Source organism: Ahaetulla prasina, chromosome 9, assembly GCF_028640845.1.
Source record: "Ahaetulla prasina isolate Xishuangbanna chromosome 9, ASM2864084v1, whole genome shotgun sequence".
Taxonomy (NCBI): domain Eukaryota; kingdom Metazoa; phylum Chordata; class Lepidosauria; order Squamata; family Colubridae; genus Ahaetulla; species Ahaetulla prasina.
In genome coordinates this window covers 8,206,716-8,228,441 of record NC_080547.1, presented here as the reverse complement: position 1 = coordinate 8,228,441, position 21,726 = coordinate 8,206,716, and the positions used below count along the sequence as shown (strand labels likewise).

Here is a 21,726-nt window from a genome sequence, read left to right as displayed (position 1 = left end):
TCTGCCAACCTAGCAGTTCGAAAGCACGTTAAAAAATGCAAGTAGAAAAAATAAGGACCCCCTTTGGTGGGAAGGGAACAGTGTTCCATGCGCCTTTGGCGTTGAGTCATGCCAGCCACATGACCACGGAGACGTCTTCGGACAGCGCTGGCTCTTCGGCTTTGAAACGGAGATGAGCATCGCCCCCTAGAGTCAGGAACGAGTAGCACATATGTGCGAGGGGAACCTTTACCTTAATGGACATTTTAGTGTCTCATCTTTTCACATACTGAGATCATTTAGGAACCTGTTTTTTGTTTTGTTTTTTTGTTTGTACCACTCCAGACAATGAGGTGCTGTTAGAAACTTAGCAAACTTACACCTCACTTTTGTTGTCGTTTACAAACAAATAAGAAAATACCCCTCAGCTGATGTTTTGAAGGCCCCCCCCCTCCCGTTCCTAACCCTCCATCATAGGAACTTTCATTTTCTGTTGCTCTTCTTTAACCCTTGCAATCCATAACTCTCAAGTGTCAACTGGAACCTTCAGGGAGATTTCCCAGGACATTTGCTAATTCTTTGGTCAAGCACCAGCAGGAAAATGAAAGATGAGACGGCTAGCAGGAGACTGACCCGCACTTCATCCTGGTAGCCAGTGGAATATCCCAGCCTGAGGGTCTTCGGCCTCTTGAGTTGCCCATAACCCGGAGGGAGTGTTGATTTCCGTCCAGGGATTTCCGCAACGCTTTAGATTCAGTGGGAACTGTTTTGGGAAGCGAGCCAGAACCTTTGGAAATACTTTTCCCCCCAGATGTCAGCTGAATGAATATATATGTAGGTTTCCAAATAGATCCCCGAATTGTTGGAGATGTGGTCACAAAAAAGGGACCGTTCTACCAAATGTGGTGGACCTGCCCTAAGATTAAGAAATTTTGGGGCAAGATTAAAAAAACTGGCTGGATGAAATAACAGAGCAGAAAATAGGGGGGGAAAAATCTGGAACTATTCCTATTGGGCATTCTGGAAGGGAAAATGGAAAAAAATATACAATATATCATATTACACATATTGACGGCATGTAGAATTGTGATAGTGTAGAATTGGAAACATCCGGATATCCCACCGGATCAAATTATAATATAAAATATATATGAATGTGCAGAAATGGATAGATTATCGATGGAAATGAAGGAGAGGGAAGACACTGAATGCTATCGAATATGGAATAGATGGTATTCCTGGCTGGAGAGTAAGCATAAAACTTAAGGCAGATTTTTGTCATGAGACTGAATTCTGAATAGAGGTTAAGATAATTTAAATAAGAATGTTGGTTTATAGAGATACTTAGAAATAGAATCTGTATATAGCGGTTAACTAGGATAGAGATACCGATGTAGGAAAAGCTGTTATGAGTAATATAATTTTGAAGTGTTTGTCTTTGTATGTTTTATATTTTTTTTATTTTGTTTTTGTGTTTTGTGCTTTTTTTTCTATTGTGTTTTTTAACTTTTGGAAATTCAATAATTTTTTTAAAAGAATATATGTAGGCAATTTTTTGAATGATGATCCCATCTGACCGTATACCATGCTAAGAAAAGCAAACAAAAATACAAAAAATAATAATATCCCTTTAAAAATTTCAGCTTTGGTGATTGTTACTTAAATTGCCAGCTGAACCAGGTCTTGTAGCATGCATCCTTTTGCATAGCTTGTACTACGCAACCATGCTTATTTTGCATAGCGTACTTTGTAGGACGTAAGTCAGAATGCTACACTTAGGACTGAAAATCTTTCATGGCCATCTCTCTAGCTACCGCTCAAGCATTGCTTGTGTTCTTTTTCTCCTGCCCCAACTTGTTTTTCCTGCTTTTCGACGTGAAAGTTGGAAAAGCTTGTCAAGAATATGTTTATATACTATATAATCTTTTTATATGATGTTGTGACAAAATAATAAATAAATAAATAAATAAATAAATAAGAAAGAAAGAAAGAAAGAAAGAAAGAAAGAAAGAAAGAAAGAAAGAAAGAAAGAAAGAAATAGGATTCTGCACTGTTTTGTTAGATATCTATTTCACATTTCCTCCAGGAGCTCCAGGCATCATCCCTTGCTGTGTGTATTTCTGTGTGTAGGCACGGCCATGCTTCTAAGGTCCTTATTTAATAAGCCTGCGTTAAATTGAGACGGTGAAGTGGGAAGTAGGCAAGTAACATGGGCGGGGGGAGGGAGGCACCCCTAGGGGTGAGCCTGACCTTTGCATAATGCAATGATAGGTTAGTTTCCAGGAATTGCTTTCAGGAAGCTATGTGGATGTTGTGATGTGAAACGAAGGAGTTTGGGCCAAAAAGAAAAGTAGGAGCAACCCAGAGAGGGACCAAAAAAGGAGAAGGGCAGGAAAGGATTCCATGCCCAGGATAATCAGAATCAGCCAGGTAGAAATGCCTCTTCTGCTGTCCCAAAGTTGCTTTTTTTCAAGAGGCAAGTGGATTTTTTGGTTTTCTTTTGAAGACATTTTGCTCCTCATCCAAGAAGCTTCTTCAGCTCCGACTGGAATAGAAGCGAAACGTCTTCCAAGAAAAAAACAAACCAGAAAGTCCAGTTGCCTCTTTAAAAAAAGGCACCTTTGGGACAACCATGACCTGGATGACGGAGAATCTACATATTTGCCTCTTCTGCTGCACCTTGTGGGCGCTTTCCCTTGCCCCTTCAGCCCAGTGGGTGGGCAGCCTGCCTGACACCGGATACAAAGGTTAGGCGGGCAGGAAATAGCAGCAAAGAAGTCAACTCCAGCTCCACCTACCATGGCAGGATTTTCTGCTCATTACTCTGCGGCTTGGAAGTCACAGAGTCTGGCTTTTCGTCTCTAGAGCTTCCTAGGATTTGCGTTTCAGTTATGATTTATAAAAAAAACCCTCCTTTTGACTCTAAGCCAGCATGTTTTGCTTTTCAGACCTCTCGTCTAATTAGGTGGAAGCTGCCTCAAACGTCTAGTCTTATATAATCTGGGTTTGGGCATTGTTTTCCCTGTCTTATTCCACGCCCTTATCAAGAGGTGTTGGCAAAGATTTTAGACGCTGCCAAAAGGTGTGGAATATCCAAAAACGAGCAGATAAAACTTGCAGACACCCAACAAGCAACAATAACATCTCCATTGTCATCTGAACCAACCAAGTTTTGTTTTGTTTTTGGGAAGAAATCCATCCTTAAACGAAGCCACTTGAAAGCTTCCTCTTTGCCCAAGAGCAAGTTCTCCAAGAGCAAGTTCTCACTGTCCGCAAGCAAAGTGAATTGTTTCAGATGGTGGGTGTGTCCTCCACCCCCATAACGTAAAATGCAGCTTAATTTTCCTCACTCCATGGGGGTAGATAAGAAAGGAATGAAGCGGGAAGAGGCAGAGATAAGAGGACAGGAAGAGCTGTTCTATGCCAAAGGCTTCTTGGTCCAGCATTCCTTCTCTCTAATGACTCATCCTCTACTTTATAAGAAGCCTACGTTCAGGACACAGTCTCGCTGATTCAGCACAGCCTGTTACGCCACAGTTGATTATATTTGTGGTTGGCAAAGCGTGGCATTAATTTTCAGCAATCCGGGTCAAAAGGGAAATTTGAGAGATGCAGTTTTCTCACATTTCACGGCAATCAATGCAATGTATAAGCCCTGAAACAGCTGTGTTGCTGTACTTTTTTTTTTTTTTTTTTTAAAGCAATATTCCAAAGTTTAGCTTTGCTTAACCGTCCATCTCAAAAAATAATAATAATAATAATAATGAATAATTCATTCCTCAGATGTTAAAAAAATTGCCCATTCCTGGAATAAGCTGTAATTATCGTAAATTCTCACAGCCTAGTAATACATGATCCATAGTTTACAAATCACAGGAGATGGTGTTACGCAGCACATTAAGACCAAAGCTATCAAACGGATTACAGCTTGGCAGTCTTTGCGTCTGTGACCATCAATGTAATCAATAACAATTCAGCAAGATGGGTGACTAGATCACATTGTCAAGCTCTACAGAGTTATCTCATCTAGTTTTGCATGCTCTGTTCACTGTAATTTGACTGAACATAACTTCTGACTGCAAATTGCTGAGGGTTGAATTGGCAAGTTTCTTCCCACAGAGCATATGCAGGGGGGCTGTTAACCCAAAGCTGCTGGGTTTGGCCTCATCCTGTCCAGCATATGCCAGAATCAGTAGAAGCTGGTGAAGCAGGAAAGGAAATTAGCACCTCTTCGTTTTCATTTTTCGACCCAATGATGTTAGATTAAAACAGGCATTGCGTTATGTCTGGAGATTCTCAGTCCTCCAGGTCACGGTTGCCCCAACGGTGCTTTTTTAAGAGGCAACTGGACTTCCTGATTTTTTCTTTGAAGACATTTCGCCTCCAAGAAGCTTCTTCAGCTCTGACCGGATGACAGGAAATGGAAGGATTTATACTCCTTGCAGACAGCTGGTCATTTGCATTGGTTAAGGTCACCTGGGGGTTCTTTTGTGTCCTGAGGTCGCCTGAGTGGTGCAAATGGGTGTGGAGCCTTCTTGGAACTGTTGAAAGGACTGTGTTGTAGACTGGAAATAGATGATGTCGTATCCCTCCCCCTCTGTTGAGGGAGGGCTGTTCAGTTTGGACACAGGTGGCCTCTTTGACCCAAACCAGCGGTCCTGTCTGTCCAAAATATGGACTTTGTTGTCTTCAAAAGAGTGGCCTGTGTCTTTTAAATGCAGATGGATTGCTGAATCTAATCCCGACGGGTTTGCTCTCCTATATTGCACCATGCGTTTGGGAAGTGGTTGTTTTGTTTCCCCAATGTACAGATCTGCACATGGCTCACTGCGTTGTACTGCATATACCACGTTGATCAATTTCTGTCCGGGTGTTCATCCACCCCAAGGATAAAGCTAAGGCATTGTGTTAGTTGCCAGCACCCCAGTTCAAAGACATAGATTTCACATCCGACTCTGGAGGATCTCACTTCTTCTTTCTCTTTTATGTCTCGCAGTGGGCAACATTAAGAATTGAGCGGGGCGCCAAAGAGATGAACCACCCTGTTTATAAGCCCTGTGTCAACGGTAAGCGGGCCAAGTGCCTTTTCTTAAGAGTGGGGTGGGGGCATCAGGCACCGCTTCTCCTACTGTTTGGCTGGAAAAGGCGCGTGTCTTGTTGCAGGAATCATTGCCAAAGAGCCCACTTCGTTGGAAGAGGAGATCAAGGAGAACCGTAAGAGCTCCAGCAAGACCCTGGATGCCCCCGAGTTTGAGCTGTCCGACATCTTCTACTTCTGCCGCAAAGGTGTGGAGAGCATTATGGACGATGAGGTGACCAAGCGTTTCTCCGCAGAAGAGCTGGCGTCCTGGAACCTGCTGAGCAGAACCAACTACAACTTCCACTACATCAGTCTGCGCCTCACCATCCTGTGGGGGTTGGGCTTCCTGGTCCGCTATTGCTTCTTGCTGCCACTCAGGTACGGGCCAGGACGGGTTCGGGCTTCTCATTGGACAGCCAGGAGGAAGATGAGACACCTTATTGTTTCTCCTGGAGAAACCCCTATGTCAGGGTTCCAAGTAACAGACCCATAGCGAGCAAAACTCCGAGGCAGGTAGATTCCTCAAAGAATAGCTTTATTGGATATATCATGCTGACGCAGATCTGGTGAAAACTGACTCTGAAGGGTTCCCACGGTTTTCACCTACCGTATTTTACAGAGTATAAGACACAGCTTAGTTTTGGGGGAAGAAAATAGGGGGCGGGGGGAGTGGGGGGAAATCTGCCTACCAGGTATTCATCTGGCTAGCATTCTTAGTCTGGTCAGCTTCAGCACATTTATTTCCTGATTTTTATCCCCTGCTTGGGGATAAAAAAACAGCTTATAAAGAGGAAGCAGCAATGAGAAAAGCAGGCAAAGCACACTTGCCAGCACCTCGTTAGGGCTAAAAAAAAGCTTCTAAAGCACAGCTGAGAGTCGGAGGGAGCAGGCAAAGCGTGGAAGATCGCTTCACTCGCTAGCTTCACTCGCTAGCCTCTTTAGGGCCGAAAGCTTTGAAAAGCTACATTCAGAGTATAAGATGCACCCAGATTTTCAGCCTCTTTTGAGGGGGGGAAATGTGCATCTCATAGTCAGAAAAATACAGTAATTAAAAGTAAAAGTTCTCCTACTTCCTCAAAACAGTCGGTCGCATGGTCCAATCACGGCTCTGGCTGGCTGCCGGGTGAGATCACCCCGCCTTCCTCCGACCAGGTATGAGAATGTCCTTGGTTCCCAAGAGAAAATGTTTTGTTTTGGCTACAGAATCCCAACTATCTCAAATCCCCCCCCCTCCCCATTCCTTAGCTCCAGTGTGGCAATACTGAAGCGGTCAAAATGGCTTCGGCATCAGGCCAGCTTCAGGGTTTACACCCTATCGTGAAAACTCTCGTGGTACCGGTAGTTCACTTAGTGACCATTCAAGTTACCACAGCACTGAAAAACACAGTGACTTAACGATCGTTTTTCACATGACCATTGCCGCATCTCCACGCTCACGTGGTTGACATTAAAAGGCCTGGCAACTGTCTCATACTTAACAACGGTTGCAGCTTCTCAGAGTTCACCTTCTGGCAAAGAAGAGTCAATGCGGAAGCCCAGATTCACTTAACAACGGTGTTACTAACATAACAACCGCAGCGAATCACTTAACTCACTTAACGAATGCCTCGCTTAGCAACCGTAAATTTTGAGCTCAATTGTGGCCGTAAGTCAGGGGTTACCTCTACATCCCTCCCAAGGGTAGGAAAATCCTTCTGTTGGTCAGTCCCCAATTCAGAAAGTGTTAAGAGAAGGACAGCTAGCTATCTTGCCGTGATCTGAATGCTATGAGATTGTACCTTAATAACCTTGCTCTCCCTCCCTTTCTTCCCCCCTCCCTTGTAGGGTTGCCCTGGCTTTTACTGGTATTAGCCTTTTGGTGTCGGGCACTACCATGGTGGGCCTCTTACCCAATGGAAGGTGAGTCCTCAGCAGCAAATTATATGACGTTCACCGGCCAAAGGGAGGAACCGAAGCATCTAAAAGAAATCAGTTGTTGGGGTTGATCCCCTCTTACACGTCGAATCGTTGTCATCTCCATTGTTTGGGTTGTCCTTCAACAACAGAGACAAACCTACTTTCCTTCCCTACCCAACTATCTGGGCAGAAGAGCCAAGAGTTAAAAGAAATGGATTCTCACCACCTCTGGCATTCTTTTCCATTACGTGGGACGCTGTCCTCAGATTTTTGAGGGAGCGTTAAATAAACTTTTTAACAGGCAGGTTAGAGAAGCGATTAGGCATGGGAAGAAGAACGCAGGCAAGCGACTTCCAAAATCTGGCAAAAAAAACAGCTTGGACTTATCTGGGCAGTCACCGGAGAGTCAAGATTGACTTGAGGGCACAGGAGGAAAAAAAAAAAAAAGAGATTTAAATGGAGTGATAGGTCATTCTGTAAAAAGGCTGGCAGATCAGGATTCAGAAGGCTGACTTTACGACTTGTTGGATAACATCTTAAGGAAATGCCTGTCCTAAGCACTTGGCCTTTACACCGCTCAGATTTACAGGGCGATGCGGAGAGGAAGCTCTTTGCTTCGCATCTTACTTGGAAATCAGCCAATTATTGGAACAGACTTAATGGGTCCTGCTTTGCCGAGGGTGTCCCTAGGAGTGGGCTCTTGTAAGAAATCCGAAGCAAAGGGGTCCTTGATGCTCTGTGAGCCTGTTGTGACCCAGGCCCAAGTAGGTAGCAGGAAACTCAGTCAGTGTAAAAACAAACTTTATTCGAGCAGCTGAGAATTAACTCATTCTCAACGTCGTTCAACTAAATTAAAGCAAGTTCCTCCCAATACAATTCCTCTGTCTTATCACCAACCTTGGTTTAATTAAGCAAACTGCCAAAGGCCTTTCTTGGCAAAAGTTCAGAAGACGCCGATAAGAAACAAATGCAGCAAGACAAAGCTACCAACTTTGTTTTCCGGCAAAGCCCAAACACCGTTGCTGGTCTTTTAAGCCTTATGGGAGGGGCCAATCATCTCTTGGCCCTACTCCCGAGTTGTCCTCTTTGCTTGAGCTGCTCTTGCCTTCTGGCAGCTCTTCTCATGTGTGCATTAGGAACAGGCTCCTCTTGTTCCTCTGGCTCACTACTATCAGCCTCTGGAGGCTCCAGAGTCAGCACATCACTCCCCGGTGGCCCTGGCCCCACCTTTGCCTCCGACGCAGAGCTGTCATCCAGGCCTTCCCCAGCCTCCAGGACTGGCCCATGTTCTTCCTCAGCCTCATCGCTGTCCGACTCCGTTGCCAGCTCCGCAGGCTGCTGGCGGACCACAAGAGAGCCTGGTTGTTTTTTTGCAGACATTTCATTAATGTCTGCAAGAAAATGTCTGCATAATTAAGGAAAATTAATGAAATTAATTAATAAAATTAATAAATGTTAATAAAATAAAATTAATTAAAATTAATTTTAAAATAAAATTAATGAAACAAGAAAATGTCTGCATAATTAATGAAAACAGCCTGCAGGGAAACCGCCGAGCTCAGAGAGCACCAAGGAGCCCTCATTTCAACCCCGAGCTACAAATACTCTCCGTGATTGAAATCAGAAGCGGCCGCCCAATCCAGCGCTTTTGTCAAAACGACAACAGCTGCATTGCACCCTCACCTTGCGACTTCCACCCTTTTCGTATGTCTCCGTGACATCAAAGCACATGTGTGTGAGAGACACAGGTGGTCAAACTCGCCAGGTTACGTTGCTGTCATATGACATTCCGTGATGTTTTTCCCATTTGCAGAGCTGGAGTGGGCGTGGCCTGCATGTGCCGCATCTGGTGAGGTTTTCGCGGGTGTTTGTACGTAGGTCTTTGGTTATTCGGGTTTTCTCCCACGTAAAATTGGAAGTGTCTTGGCGACGTTTCGACAAAATTGGAAGTGTCTTGGCGACGTTTCGCCGAAGTCTCATTCGTCATCTTCAGGCTTCAGCTTCGTGCTTCTGGGAGCAATGTGTGATTGCAGCTGTTTCTCCCTTTTTAACTGCTAGTGGGGGTTTGAACTGATTGGATGGGAGCTTGGCTGTGCTCTGATTGGATGGGGGGTTTTTTTGTGCTCTGATTGGCTGGGGGTGTGTCCTGTTTGGGTGGGGGCTTGGTTGTGCTCAAATTAGTTGCAGGGGATTTGACCCGAATAACCAAAGACATATATATATATATATATATATATATATATATATATATATATATATATATATACCCGTGAAAACCTACAAAAACATATATATATATACACATATACATACATACATACATATAATTTGTTTTCTGAGGTTTTCACGGGTGTTTGTATATAGGTCTTTGGTTGTTCGGGTTTTCTCCCGTGTAAAATTGGAAGTGTCTTGGCGACGTTTCGACAAAATCTCATTCGTCATCTTCAGGCTAGGTGTTTACAGCTTCATGCTTCTAGGAGAGAAAAAAAAAGGTGTTTACAGCTTCGTGCTTTTTCTCCTAGAAGCACAAAGCTGTAAACACCTAGCCTGAAGATGACGAAAGTCTCATTCGTCATCTTCAGGCTTCAGCTTCGTGCTTCTGCTTCGTACATATACATACATATATATATATATATATATATATATATATACCGTGAAAACCTACAAAACATATATATATACATATACATACATACATACATACATACATATAATTTGTTTTCTGAGGTTTTCACGGGTGTTTGTACGTAGGTCTTTGGTTATTCGGGTTTTCTCCCACGTAAAATTGGATGCATTGCTGTTTTTCATTGTTCTTTTTTTCCTTGAGGTTTGTAAGCATTGTTTGGGAAAGGCAAGAGAGTAATGTTATAAATTATTAGCCTGTCCGGCAGTTGGGTTGAATTATAAACTGAGATGGGATATAATAACACAGTTCTTCTTGTCTTTAGGCACAAAGAATTCCTCAGCAAACATGTGCATCTGATGTGCTATCGGATCTGTATACGAGCTCTTACAGCTATCATCACCTATCATCACCTATCATCACCTATCATCACCGGTATGGTGGGGACTGGGAGGAAGTTTGTGAAATATTTGTCCAAAGAACGAGAACAAAACTTTCTATGTACTAGTCTTTCTATTCTATTCTATTCTACTCTACTCTACTTCTATTCTATTCTATTCTATTCTATTCTATTTACTATATACTTTCTATTCTATTCTATTCTATTTACTATATACTTTCTATTCTCTAGAAAGGTAGCACAGGCTACCTGTGAAGATGAGAAGATTAATAGTAGTGCAGATTTAGTAAATAGACATAATAGTTTGACATTCTAGAATAATTTATCTAGGCAGTTGTTCATTTATAGAGCTTTTTTTTTTTTTGGGCACAGCATATTGAGATTCTCAGATAAGTTTGGAGGGTTGTGTGCTTGTGTTTTAAGCATCTACTTCCCTGATCTGTGGGGCAAGGCCTAGAGCAAAGGTGGGGAACTAGGACCCCTTTATGACTCGTGGACTTCAACTCCCAGAATTCCTGTGTACGCATGGCTCAGGAATTCTGGGAGTTGAAGTCCACAAGTCATAAAAAGGTAATAGTTCCTTGCCTCTGGCCTAGAGGTTCTTTATCCATTAAGAGCGGGGAACGGGGAGTGAAGGATGCATGCAGATAAGCTGTCTGCCTTACTCTTGAGTCAGTTGAGCATTTGCTTCAGTTTTTCATGTAGTCTCTTTTTCCTTCCTAACCTTAGGGAAAATAAGCCCCGTAACGGAGGAATCTGCGTGGCTAACCATACATCACCGATTGATGTCATCATTCTGGCCAGCGATGGCTACTATGCAATGGTAAGGACATCAAGTCTTTGTGTGGGTGGGGTTGTATGTGTTGGACCTCATTCCATTTCATCCTCCTTTACAAATTCCCAGTTGGTGCAGAATAAATCCCATTATATCATGATCATCATCTTCAGGCTAGGTGTTTACAGCTTCGTGCTTCTGGGAGCAATGTGCGATTGCAGCTGTTTCCTCCCTTTTAACTGCTAGTGGGGGTTTGAACTGATTGGGTGGGAGCTTGGCTGTGCTCTGATTGGATGGGAGCTTGGCTGTGCTCTGATTGGATGGGAGCTTGGCTGTGCTCTGATTGGATGGGAGCTTGGCTGTGCTCTGATTGGATGGGAGCTTGGCTGTGCTCTGATTGGATGGGGGTTTTTGTGCTCTGATTGGATGGGAGCTTGGCTGTGCTCTGATTGGATGGGAGCTTGGCTGTGCTCTGATTGGCTGGGGTGTGTCCTGTTTGGGTGGGGGCTTGGTTGTGCTCAAATTAGTTGCAGGGGATTTGACCCGAATAACCAAAGACATATATATATACATATACATACATATAATTTGTTTTCTGAGGTTTTCACGGGTGTTTGTACGTAGGTCTTTGGTTATTCGGGTTTTCTCCCACGTAAAATTGGATGCATTGCTGTTTTTCATTGTTCTTTTTTTCCTTGAGGTTTGTAAGCATTGTTTGGGAAAGGCAAGAGAGTAATGTTATAAATTATTAGCCTGTCCGGCAGTTGGGTTGAATTATAAACTGAGATGGGATATAATAACACAGTTCTTCTTGTCTTTAGGCACAAAGAATTCCTCAGCAAACATGTGCATCTGATGTGCTATCGGATCTGTATACGAGCTCTTACAGCTATCATCACCTATCATCACCGGTATGGTGGGGACTGGGAGGAAGTTTGTGAAATATTTGTCCAAAGAACGAGAACAAAACTTTCTATGTACTAGTCTTTCTATTCTATTCTATTCTATTCTATTCTATTTACTATATACTTTCTATTCTCTAGAAAGGTAGCACAGGCTACCTGTGAAGATGAGAAGATTAATAGTAGTGCAGATTTAGTAAATAGACATAATAGTTTGACATTCTAGAATAATTTATCTAGGCAGTTGTTCATTTATAGAGCTTTTTTTGGGGGGGCACAGCATATTGAGATTCTCAGATAAGTTTGGAGGGTTGTGTGCTTGTGTTTTAAGCATCTACTTCCCTGATCTGTGGGGCAAGGCCTAGAGCAAAGGTGGGGAACTAGGACCCCTTTATGACTCGTGGACTTCAACTCCCAGAATTCCTGTGTACGCATGGCTCAGGAATTCTGGGAGTTGAAGTCCACAAGTCATAAAAAGGTAATAGTTCCTTGCCTCTGGCCTAGAGGTTCTTTATCCATTAAGAGCGGGGAACGGGGAGTGAAGGATGCATGCAGATAAGCTGTCTGCCTTACTCTTGAGTCAGTTGAGCATTTGCTTCAGTTTTTCATGTAGTCTCTTTTTCCTTCCTAACCTTAGGGAAAATAAGCCCCGTAACGGAGGAATCTGCGTGGCTAACCATACATCACCGATTGATGTCATCATTCTGGCCAGCGATGGCTACTATGCAATGGTAAGGACATCAAGTCTTTGTGTGTGGGTGGGGTTGTATGTGTTGGACCTCATTCCATTTCATCCTCCCTTTACAAATTCCCAGTTGGTGCAGAATAAATCCCATTATATCATGATCATCATCTTCATTTAACGACCCCATAATCCCTTGCGGGGTGGAGTCTGGGCAACTGAATGGAGCAAGCAGAATGTTTTAATGGCCAGATGCCCTTCCTGTCGCCAATGCGGAGTTTTGTTTAGCAGATATATTCTCAAGTGTGGCCAGAGAGAGAAATATCTGCCTCTACCTAGAATTGAACTCACAGCCTCCTGATTGTGAGGCGAGAGCTCCACCTCTAGGCCACCTCCTGGGATGGCTCACCTCCTGGATGAGGTGGATGCTCCATCGTTGGAGGTCTTCAAGAAAAGATCGGGTATTCATTCGTCTAGGATGGCATAAGTTATCCTGGCATGGGCAGTAGGTTGGACTAGAAGCTCTCCAAGGTACCTTCCAACCCGAGGATGCTAAGCAGGTCTCCAGTTGTCCTCTGGAGAAAGTCAGGCTTTGACATCGTCTGTCCTGGTCATCTACCAGCACATTCACACTCACGCTCTCGTGACGTCTCGCCTGGATTACTGCAACGCTCTCTACATGGGGCTCCCCTTGAAGGGCATCCGGAGGCTGCAGTTAGTCCAGAATGCGGCTGCGCAGGTGATAGATGGAGCCCCCCGTGGCTCCCGCATAACACCCATCCTGCGCAGGCTGCACTGGCTACCTGTGGCCTTCCGGGTGCGCTTCAAGGTTTTGGTGACCACCTTTAAAGTGCTCCATGGCATTGGGCCGGGTTACTTAGGGGACCGCCTACTGCGACCAGATACCTCTCACCGACCCGTGCGCTCTCACAGGGAGGGACTCCTCAGGGTGCCGTCAGCTAGGCAGTGTCGTCTGGCGACGCCCAGGGGAAGGGCCTTCTCTGTGGGGGCTCCCACCCTCTGGAACGAACTACCCCCAGGACTCCGTCAACTTCCAGATCTTCGGACCTTCCGTCGCGAGCTCAAGACACATTTATTCATCTGCGCAGGACTGGCTTAGATTTTTTAAATTTAGAGGGGTTTTAAATCGATTTTAATATTTATATTTCTATTTTTAACAATTGGTATTATTAACTATTGGCATTAGAATAAGTCTTTTAATGATTATTTTAATTTGTATATTGATGTTTTTTATATGCCTGTAAACCGCCCTGAGTCCTTTGGGAGATAGGGCGGTATATAAGTTTAAATAATAAATAAATAAATAAATAAATTCCTTGAAACCAGTGATTATTTTCCTCCCTCACTGGAATAGCCTGCGTCTTTGGGCAATGGGAGGGCAGATAGCCCAGCCATAGTTCCCCGACATAATCACGCTCCGTAATATTTAGACCCCAAGGTGCTTTTTCAAGAGGCAACCGGACTTTTTGGTTTTCCTTTGAAGACGTTTCGCTTCTTCAGCTTCCTCTTGGAAAAAAGCACGACCTGGATGACTGAGAGTCTCCATAGATGTAATATTTAGACGTTTTGTAGGACGGTGGCTCTTTTGAGCCAAAGGCCCTTTGTTTCTGAATTAAACTACCGTATATACTCGAATATAAGCCGATCCGAGTATACCTCCTCCTCCTCCTCCTTTACCCCAAAAACTGGGGTAAACTGGGACTGAGTATAAGCGAGGAGGAAATGAGGCACCTACGGTTGAAACCCTCCTCCCTCAGCTGAGAAGGCTGGCGGCTCCCCGCCCGCCTCTCACTGCACCGCAGGGCTTCCCAGCGCCGTCCGGTAAAATGTGACAAAAGTAAACTGCCCATCCTAATTTTCCCTGAAGGTAAGTCCCAGATTAAGAGAGATGAGCGAGTCTGTTCCTTTGAATGGATGAAATGGAAAGTTGGCGTTTTAAACCATAGAGTTGGGGGAAAAGGTGAGAGAGAGAGATAGTCCCCAGCTTCCTTTTCCTAACTGAACACTGCTCTGCTTGGGCTGGAGGAACCATGACCATTATCATAGAAGTTAGGTCCGCAGCACTATGAGCCAATCATATACAGTAGTGGCCAAAATTGTGGAAACCTTTTCGGAAAAGTGTATTTTTGAGGTTTGATGGCTAATAATACCACTTTTTTTGGAGTTTCAAGATAATCAAATTTTGCTGCTGGAATGGCCTGGGAATAGACCAGACCTTAACCCAATCGAAAATCTATGGAGCCGACTAAAGAAACTTGTTAGTCAGAAGCGACCCAGCAATAAAACCCAATTAATAGAAGCCATCATTCAATCTTGGTTTCACATTATAACAGCTGCAGAACTTAAAGACTTGGCTTATTCCATGGAAAGATGTTGGAAGGCCGTAATTCATGCTAAGGGTTACCCAACAAAGGATTAACTGACATGGTGATAATTTTTGTCTATTTCATTTTTTCACTTTTCTTCTTTATATGGTAACTGCTATTCTAATAGCAAATCCTTCATAGAAGTTATTGCATGACATTCTTGATTAAATTATCTTTCCATTGATATATAATTTTATGGTACTACTCCCAAAAAAAGTGTTATTAGCTAGTTTTAGAAAAGACACTTTTCCCAAAAGGTTCCCACAATTTTGGCCACTACCGTAGCTCAGAATTAAACAAAATATTTCCACAAGTTATGCCAAACAAATTTTCCAGGCCATAACTGAAGGATACACTATGCTTCTAATTGAAAAGGAATTTCCTTTTATGGAAGAACAGCAAATTAAGTGATGAGGAAGATATTCCCAGTGGTGAAATCTGAACCAGTTTACTATTGGTTCGCTGGCTGCGCATGCGCAGTGCGCACCACACACCAAATACGAGCTGCGTGTGCGCGCAGTGCATGCCAAAAGCAGACATGGGGTAAGTAGAACAGTGCGCGGGGGGGTGATCAGCTGTGGCGTGGAATCTTTTTTTTAACTTAAAAGCATTTTTTTTACGATCTCTTCAGTCGAAGATGTAAAAAAATGCTTTTAAAAGTAAAAAAAAAAGGCTCTGATGATCACACGGCTCAGCTGGGATCGTCAGAGGCTTTTTTTAACCTTTTAAAAGCATTTTTTTTACAACCTTTTTGACCGAATAGCTTGTAAAAAAATGCTTTTAAAAGTTAAAAAAAAAGGCTCTTACGATGGGCAGGGGGGCAGGGATTTTTGCTACTGGTTCTCTGAACCACCCGCCACCATCGCTACCAGATCATCCGATCCGGTTCGAACCGGGAGCATTTCACCCCCGGATATGCCTTGATATCTAGCATGACTTTATACTTGAAAAAAAAAACGTGCCACAGAATTTCTTCTAGTGTGGAAACTTTTTTGAATGATAATTCTACACATGGGTTTCCACTGCATTCAAAACCTGGGCTTCTCTTAAGATAAAACTTTTCAACTTCCAACCATTCATTTAGAGACCAAAGTTACAATGGCACTGATGACTCACGAGTGTTCTTTCACACTTAATGACCATGTAACATCTCCGTGAGAAAAATTCAGGTGCTTGGCAACTGACTCACACTTACGACGGTTGCAGTGTCCCAGGGTCGTGTGACCCCCTTTTGAGACCTTCAGACAAGCAAAGTCAATGGGGAAGCCAGATTCCCTTAATAACCAGGTTACCAACTTAACAACTGCAATGATTCACTTAACAGCTGTGACAAGAAAGGTCATAAAATGGGACAAAACTCACTTAACAACTGTCTCATTCAGCGACAGAAATTTTGGGTTCAGTTGTGGTCATAAGTCGAAGACCACTTGCGGTTAAGCCTTAGATGATTTATTACATAAGGATGGGGGCGTTTTTTAGGCACTAGATAGAAATTATTGAAATTTTTTCACTTGGATTTGGTTTTTTCACATTGGCTTGATTTTGACAGATCTGTAATTTAAAAATGGCACAAGATGTTTACATAAAATTAATGTTCCGAAAAAATCATTTTATTCAATTTTACTTACATTTTCAGTTGTCTCCTTTATCTTTTTACTTCCCCACCCCCACCCCTTTTGCTCTGGTTGCATTCCTTCCTTATAAAACGTTTCATAAAAATAGTAACTTTTTAAAAAAGACAAAAGAGAACAGCAACTATTGCCCTATACATTGTAAGCCGCCCTGAGTCTTCGGAGAAGGGCGGGGTATAAATGTAAACAAAAACAAAAAAAAAAAAAAAACTCCCGTTTTCCCGTTCTGAACCGAAAACAACTATTTGGAACGAGCAATGTAAATTAAAAGAGTTTGTTCTGTTTCCAAATAAACTTACGATCCTGCTTCCTGTGTGTCAGTCTCAATCGGATGAGTGCCAATTAGATTGATTGGGTCAGCAACCCAGAGGCTTCCCCAATGTTCATTTCATCATTTCCACTATCAGCGAGTCTGACAGCAGATATTCTTCCGTTTCTCTTAATAGGCACGTGTATCAACAACACTTCGGTGATGATGTTCAAGAAAGGGAGTTTTGAGATTGACGCTACAGTTTATCCTGTTGCTATCAAGGTAAGGATTGCTGCTGCTTAGCAGCAAATACATTGAAACTTGAAGGTAAGAGTGGCACCTGGAAAGGTAGGCGTGGCTCTACTTTCTGGGTGTGGCAGAGATATCTGAAAGTAGGTAGGGCCCAACGTTTCATCAAGGCAGTGTCTGGAATGCCGTCCTGTAATCCCACGATCGCATATAATTGGAAGGACATGGACTTTGGTACTCTCCTGACCCACATGGCCTTACAGTAGTGGCCAAAATTGCAGAAACTTTTGGGAAAAGTGTATTTTTGAGGTTTGATGGTGAATAACACCACTGGTTTTTTTTGGGGTGGGGGAGTTTCAAGATAATCCTATTTCACTGTTCAGACCTTTACCCAATTGAAAATCTATGGAGCCGGCTAAAGAAAATCAGAAGCGAGCCAGCAATAAAACCCAGTTCATAGAAGCCATCCTTCAATCTTGGTTTCACATTCTAACAGCTGCGGAACTCAAAAGACTTGTACTTTTCAACCACAGAGAACGGCATGCATAGTAACATGGGTGGCACAATAGCAGTGTCCCAATATTTGGGGGGTCTGTCTGTTAACAAACAATTGTTTGTTTGCTATTCTCCAAAGCAGGGGTCTCCAACCTTGATCCCTTTAAGACTTGTGGACTTCAACTCCCAGAGTTCCTCAGCCAGCTTTGCTGGCTGAGGGACTCTGGGAGTTGAAGTCCACAAGTCTTAAAGGGACCAAGGTTGGAGACCCCTGCTCCAAAGGACCTGAAGGTTAGGACAAGAAGCGATGGGTGGAAACTCATCAAGCAGAGAAGCAACCTAGAACTAAGGAGAAACTTCCTATCAATCAGTGGAATGACTTGCCTCCAGAAGTTGTGGATGCTCTTTCACTGGAGGCTTTCAAGAAGAGATTGACAACCAATTGTCTGGAATGGTCTAGGGCAGGGGTGTCAAACTTGTTTCATTGAGGGCCACATCAGGGTTGTGTTTGACCTTAATGGGTGTAGGTAGCCATGGCCAGCTTGATATCCTGCCCGGACGCTGTTTTTGCTGGCAGAGGCACCGCGGGCCGATCCTTCGCTATTTCCAGGGCAGCCCCGTGAGCCAGATCTAAGCACTCCGTGGGCTGGATGCGGCCCGCGGGCCTTGAGTTTGACACCCCTGGTCTAGGGTCTCCTGTGGCTGGACTAGAAGTTCTCTCAGGTCCCTTCCAACTCTGTTACCTTGTTATGCTATATTTGCAGGACTCTGTTCTTGTACTCTGTGTGAATCTTGCTACCATCTTGCCTTTTTCTCCCACCCACTCACTCACTTTCTTTTTCTTTTCTTTTTTTTTGTCTTCAGTATGACCCTCAATTTGGGGATGCCTTTTTTAACAGCAGCAAATACGGCATGGTGAACTATCTGCTCAGGATGATGACTAGCTGGGCAATTGTCTGCAGCGTCTGGTACCTGCCTCCAATGACCAGACAGGTGAGTCAACTGGATCAAGGCTTCTGGACACCAGAAAATCAGCTGAGATTTTCCCTTGGATCCTTTCTGAAAGCAAACTGACCCTCTCGGCTGTTTTCCCTTTCAGCCTGATGAAGATGCCGTGCAGTTTGCCAACCGGGTGAAATCTGCCATTGCCAGACAGGGAGGCCTGGTGGATCTCTTATGGTAAGCCAGTCCAGACTGATTCAGTTCAAATCTTGATTGCCAGTGCACAACGTATGTACGATGAGATTGGTCGGAGGTGGGAACAAAGGGAAGGAGATAAATGTAAGAGCCTCGGTGGCGCAGTGATTAGACTGCAGCACTGCAGGTGACTTCTGCTGACTGCCTGCAATTTGGCAGTTTGAATCTCACCGGCTCAAGGTTAACTCAGCCTTCCATCCATCCAAGGTGGGTAAAATGAGGACCCAAATTGTTGGAGGGGGAAATAGGCTGACTCTATAAACCGCTTAGAAAGGGCTGTAAAGCACTGTGAAGCGGTATATAAGTCTAAGTGCTATTGCTATTTTCCTTCCTTCCTTCCCTCCCTCCCTCCCTCCCAGTGGTTAGAAGGTAGTAGTGAAAGCTAACTGCCCACAGCCAGGAGTTCGATCCTGACTGGTTCAAGGTTGGCTTAGCCTTCCTTCCTTCCTTCCTTCCTTCCTTCCTTCCTTCCTTCCTTCCTTCCTTTTCTTTGGAGACGTTTTGCTTCTCAGCCAAGAAGCTGCTTCAGCTGTCTTGGATGCTGGGGAATGGATATAAATCCTTCTCTTTCCTACCATCTAAGTCAGAGCTGAAGATGCTTCTTGGCTGAGAAGCGAAACGTCTTCAAAGGAAAACCAGAAACTCTCATTGCCTCTTGGAAAAAAAAGTACCTTTGGGACAGCCATGACCTGGATGACCTGAGAATCTCCACAGAGATTAACATCCCCATTTTTTATGCCCCCCTCCCCCCACCAAAGACCAGTTTCCTAGCTCAGGGGTCTCCAACCTTGGTCCCTTTTAAGTCTTGTGGACTTCAATTTCCAGCAAAGCTGGCTGAGGAACTCTGGGAGTTGAAGTCCACAAGACTTAAAAGGGACCAAGGTTGGAGACCCCCGTCCTAGCTGACCTCCTGCTCAGGCCCAGAGTGACCGTTCCGCTCCGACGGCTGTCTTGTCTTTTCTCCACAGGGACGGGGGCCTAAAGAGGGAAAAGGTGAAGGACACCTTCAAAGAGGAGCAGCAGAAGCTCTACAGCAAGATGATCGTGGGCAATCACGAGGACCGCAGCCGCTCCTGAGCTCCCGGAGATGGGAGTGGGGAGGGAAATCTGTTACAGCACTGACTGCCTAAGAACAATTTCTAGTCTCGGGACTCCTAGATGACCTGTAACAGCAGCAGCATCCACTTTTCAAGCTCTGCGGGGTGGGGGGTGTTTCCTAATTCACTAGCCCCCTGTCCTGCCCTTCCCTTGTGGCCAAAGGGAGAGAGACGTCCTCCTAATTTCTCCAGCTCAGACCCGGCAGCAGCAGCAGCAGCAGCAACCGAGGGACTTTGGCCATCGCTGGCAAAACGCAGTGCTGGTCATCTTTTGCGGGAATCGGCCGAAGTCCACGGCTGTGTCCCCCAGAGGAGCGCCACGGAGAGGTGTGTGTGCGTGCTGGCGGGACCTCTGCTCCCACCGAGAGATCCCCTCCCGCCACTCCCTGTGGGAAGCGCTTCAGAGGAGGGGCCCGACGCCTCCTTGCACCTTCCGCCCTCGGTCCCTGTCTCCCCTCTCCAAGAAAGAAAAACAAAAAACCAGAAAACCTGAATGCAGCTGCCGCATGGGTCCCCTCTGCATTTTGTATTAAATAACGTTGAAGGAGGCAGTCCCTTGTGGAGTCCTGTTCTCTTGGTCCGTCTCTGGGTGTTAAAAGGGGAAGAGGCTCCCTTAGAAGTACCGTATTTTTCGGAGTATAAGACACACCTTTTTCCACCAAAAAAGAGGGTGAAAATCTGGGTGTATCTTATACTCTGAACGTAGCCCCGCCTAGCTTCTCAAACCGAGGTTTCAGAGGCTGAAAAAAGCATCAGCAACGGAGCTTCAGAAAAAAAAGCCCCCAAATAGAGCTTCAGAGGCTTTTTTTCTGAAGTTCTCCGTTTTGGAGGCTCTCAGAGGCAGAAAAAAAAAAGCAAGGCACAGAGCTCACAACCAAGGAGCCTGTTGCTAAAATTCACCTCTGAGAACAGCTGATTGGGGGTGTTCCAGGATCCACCTGCCAGTCAGCTTATTATCCTCCTGAAAAACTAAGGTGCGTCGTATACTCCGGTACGTCTTATACTCTGAAAAATACGGTAAGTCTTTAAGAACTTGAGCCTTCCTCCTTTGCTGCCTTTCGCCTGGCAAATCATTGGATGGAAAGGGCTGGGTAAAAAGGGCCTTGAAAAACAAGGCTAAGGAATTGATAAACTTGGCATGTGATCAAGTGACTCCCTGCGGGAGACCGATTTGACCCCTAAAGAACTTGGCCCCCTGGAAACTTGGCCTGCCATCAGCAGATTCTGCAAATAACTCTGGGCCGAATTACGCAGCCTTCATTCAACCCTTCCAGACTTGCCAAGTAATCCCTGCTAAGTTTCAGCTGTAAAGAAAGGCAACATTTAGCACTTGCTGAGCCAGGCAGACAGTTTTAGTTGCTGAAGTCAGTGGCCCTGACTTCATACCTGTCAACGGGGCCGTTTTTAAAGCCCGTTTCACTTCTGTTATTTGAGAAACGCCACCCCTCCTCCCCCCCCCCTTCGCTTTTCCTCCCAAGGCATTTTGGTCCTCTTGTGCTTGGGTCTCTTGCTTGTTACTTCAGAATAACTATTACTTCTGGCGTGGGCTTGGATGGCAACCATACACCAAAAGACCAAGGAGGCATCGGGGAGGGTGGGGGGGGGGTCTCTGTGTCTGACTTCTTCATTGAGATCCTGAACAGCCTTCTCCCAAACCCATATTTCTAGCCCACCCAGGTTCCTGGATAAAATCGAAGCATCAACCCCTTCTGAATCTCTCCCTCTAGCTGTGCTCTTTCTCAGTCCTTGGAAACCAAGGAAGTCGCCGTAGACCAGGGTTGTCAAACTCAAGGCCCGCAGGCCAGATGCGGCCCGGGGGGGGTGCTTAGATCTGGCTCACAGGGCCACTCTGGAAACAGCGAAGGACTGCCCGCGGTGCCTCTGCCAGCGAAAACAGCTCGGGTGAGCCGCATGCAGCCTTCCCAGGTTCAGTTTTCCACCGCGACGGCCTCCTGCAACCCTCTGCCAGCGAAAACGGAGCTCAGGGGGCGCGTGCTCCATTTTCGCTGACAGAAGGCTAGCAAAACAAACTACTAGCGAAAGTGGCATTTGATCACAAGGCAAGGAGGCATCGAGAAATTCC

The 21,726-nt window shown here is 44.8% G+C and overlaps 1 protein-coding gene across 1 annotated transcript in view; it reads left to right on the top strand.

The window, feature by feature from the left end:
- Positions 1-20,191, top strand: part of GPAT4 (glycerol-3-phosphate acyltransferase 4) — a 35,525-nt gene extending 15,334 nt beyond the window's left edge. Inside the window, exons 3-12 of the mRNA XM_058194650.1 lie at positions 4,976-5,045; positions 5,143-5,437; positions 6,884-6,958; positions 11,575-11,664; positions 12,293-12,386; positions 14,171-14,225; positions 16,802-16,887; positions 18,214-18,342; positions 18,449-18,528; positions 19,515-20,191. Coding sequence (XP_058050633.1) covers positions 4,976-5,045; positions 5,143-5,437; positions 6,884-6,958; positions 11,575-11,664; positions 12,293-12,386; positions 14,171-14,225; positions 16,802-16,887; positions 18,214-18,342; positions 18,449-18,528; positions 19,515-19,623 — 1,083 coding nt within the window. The 3' untranslated portion in view covers positions 19,624-20,191. The remainder of the gene's footprint in view (positions 1-4,975; positions 5,046-5,142; positions 5,438-6,883; positions 6,959-11,574; positions 11,665-12,292; positions 12,387-14,170; positions 14,226-16,801; positions 16,888-18,213; positions 18,343-18,448; positions 18,529-19,514) is intronic.
- The last annotated feature ends 1,535 nt before the right edge of the window (positions 20,192-21,726 follow it).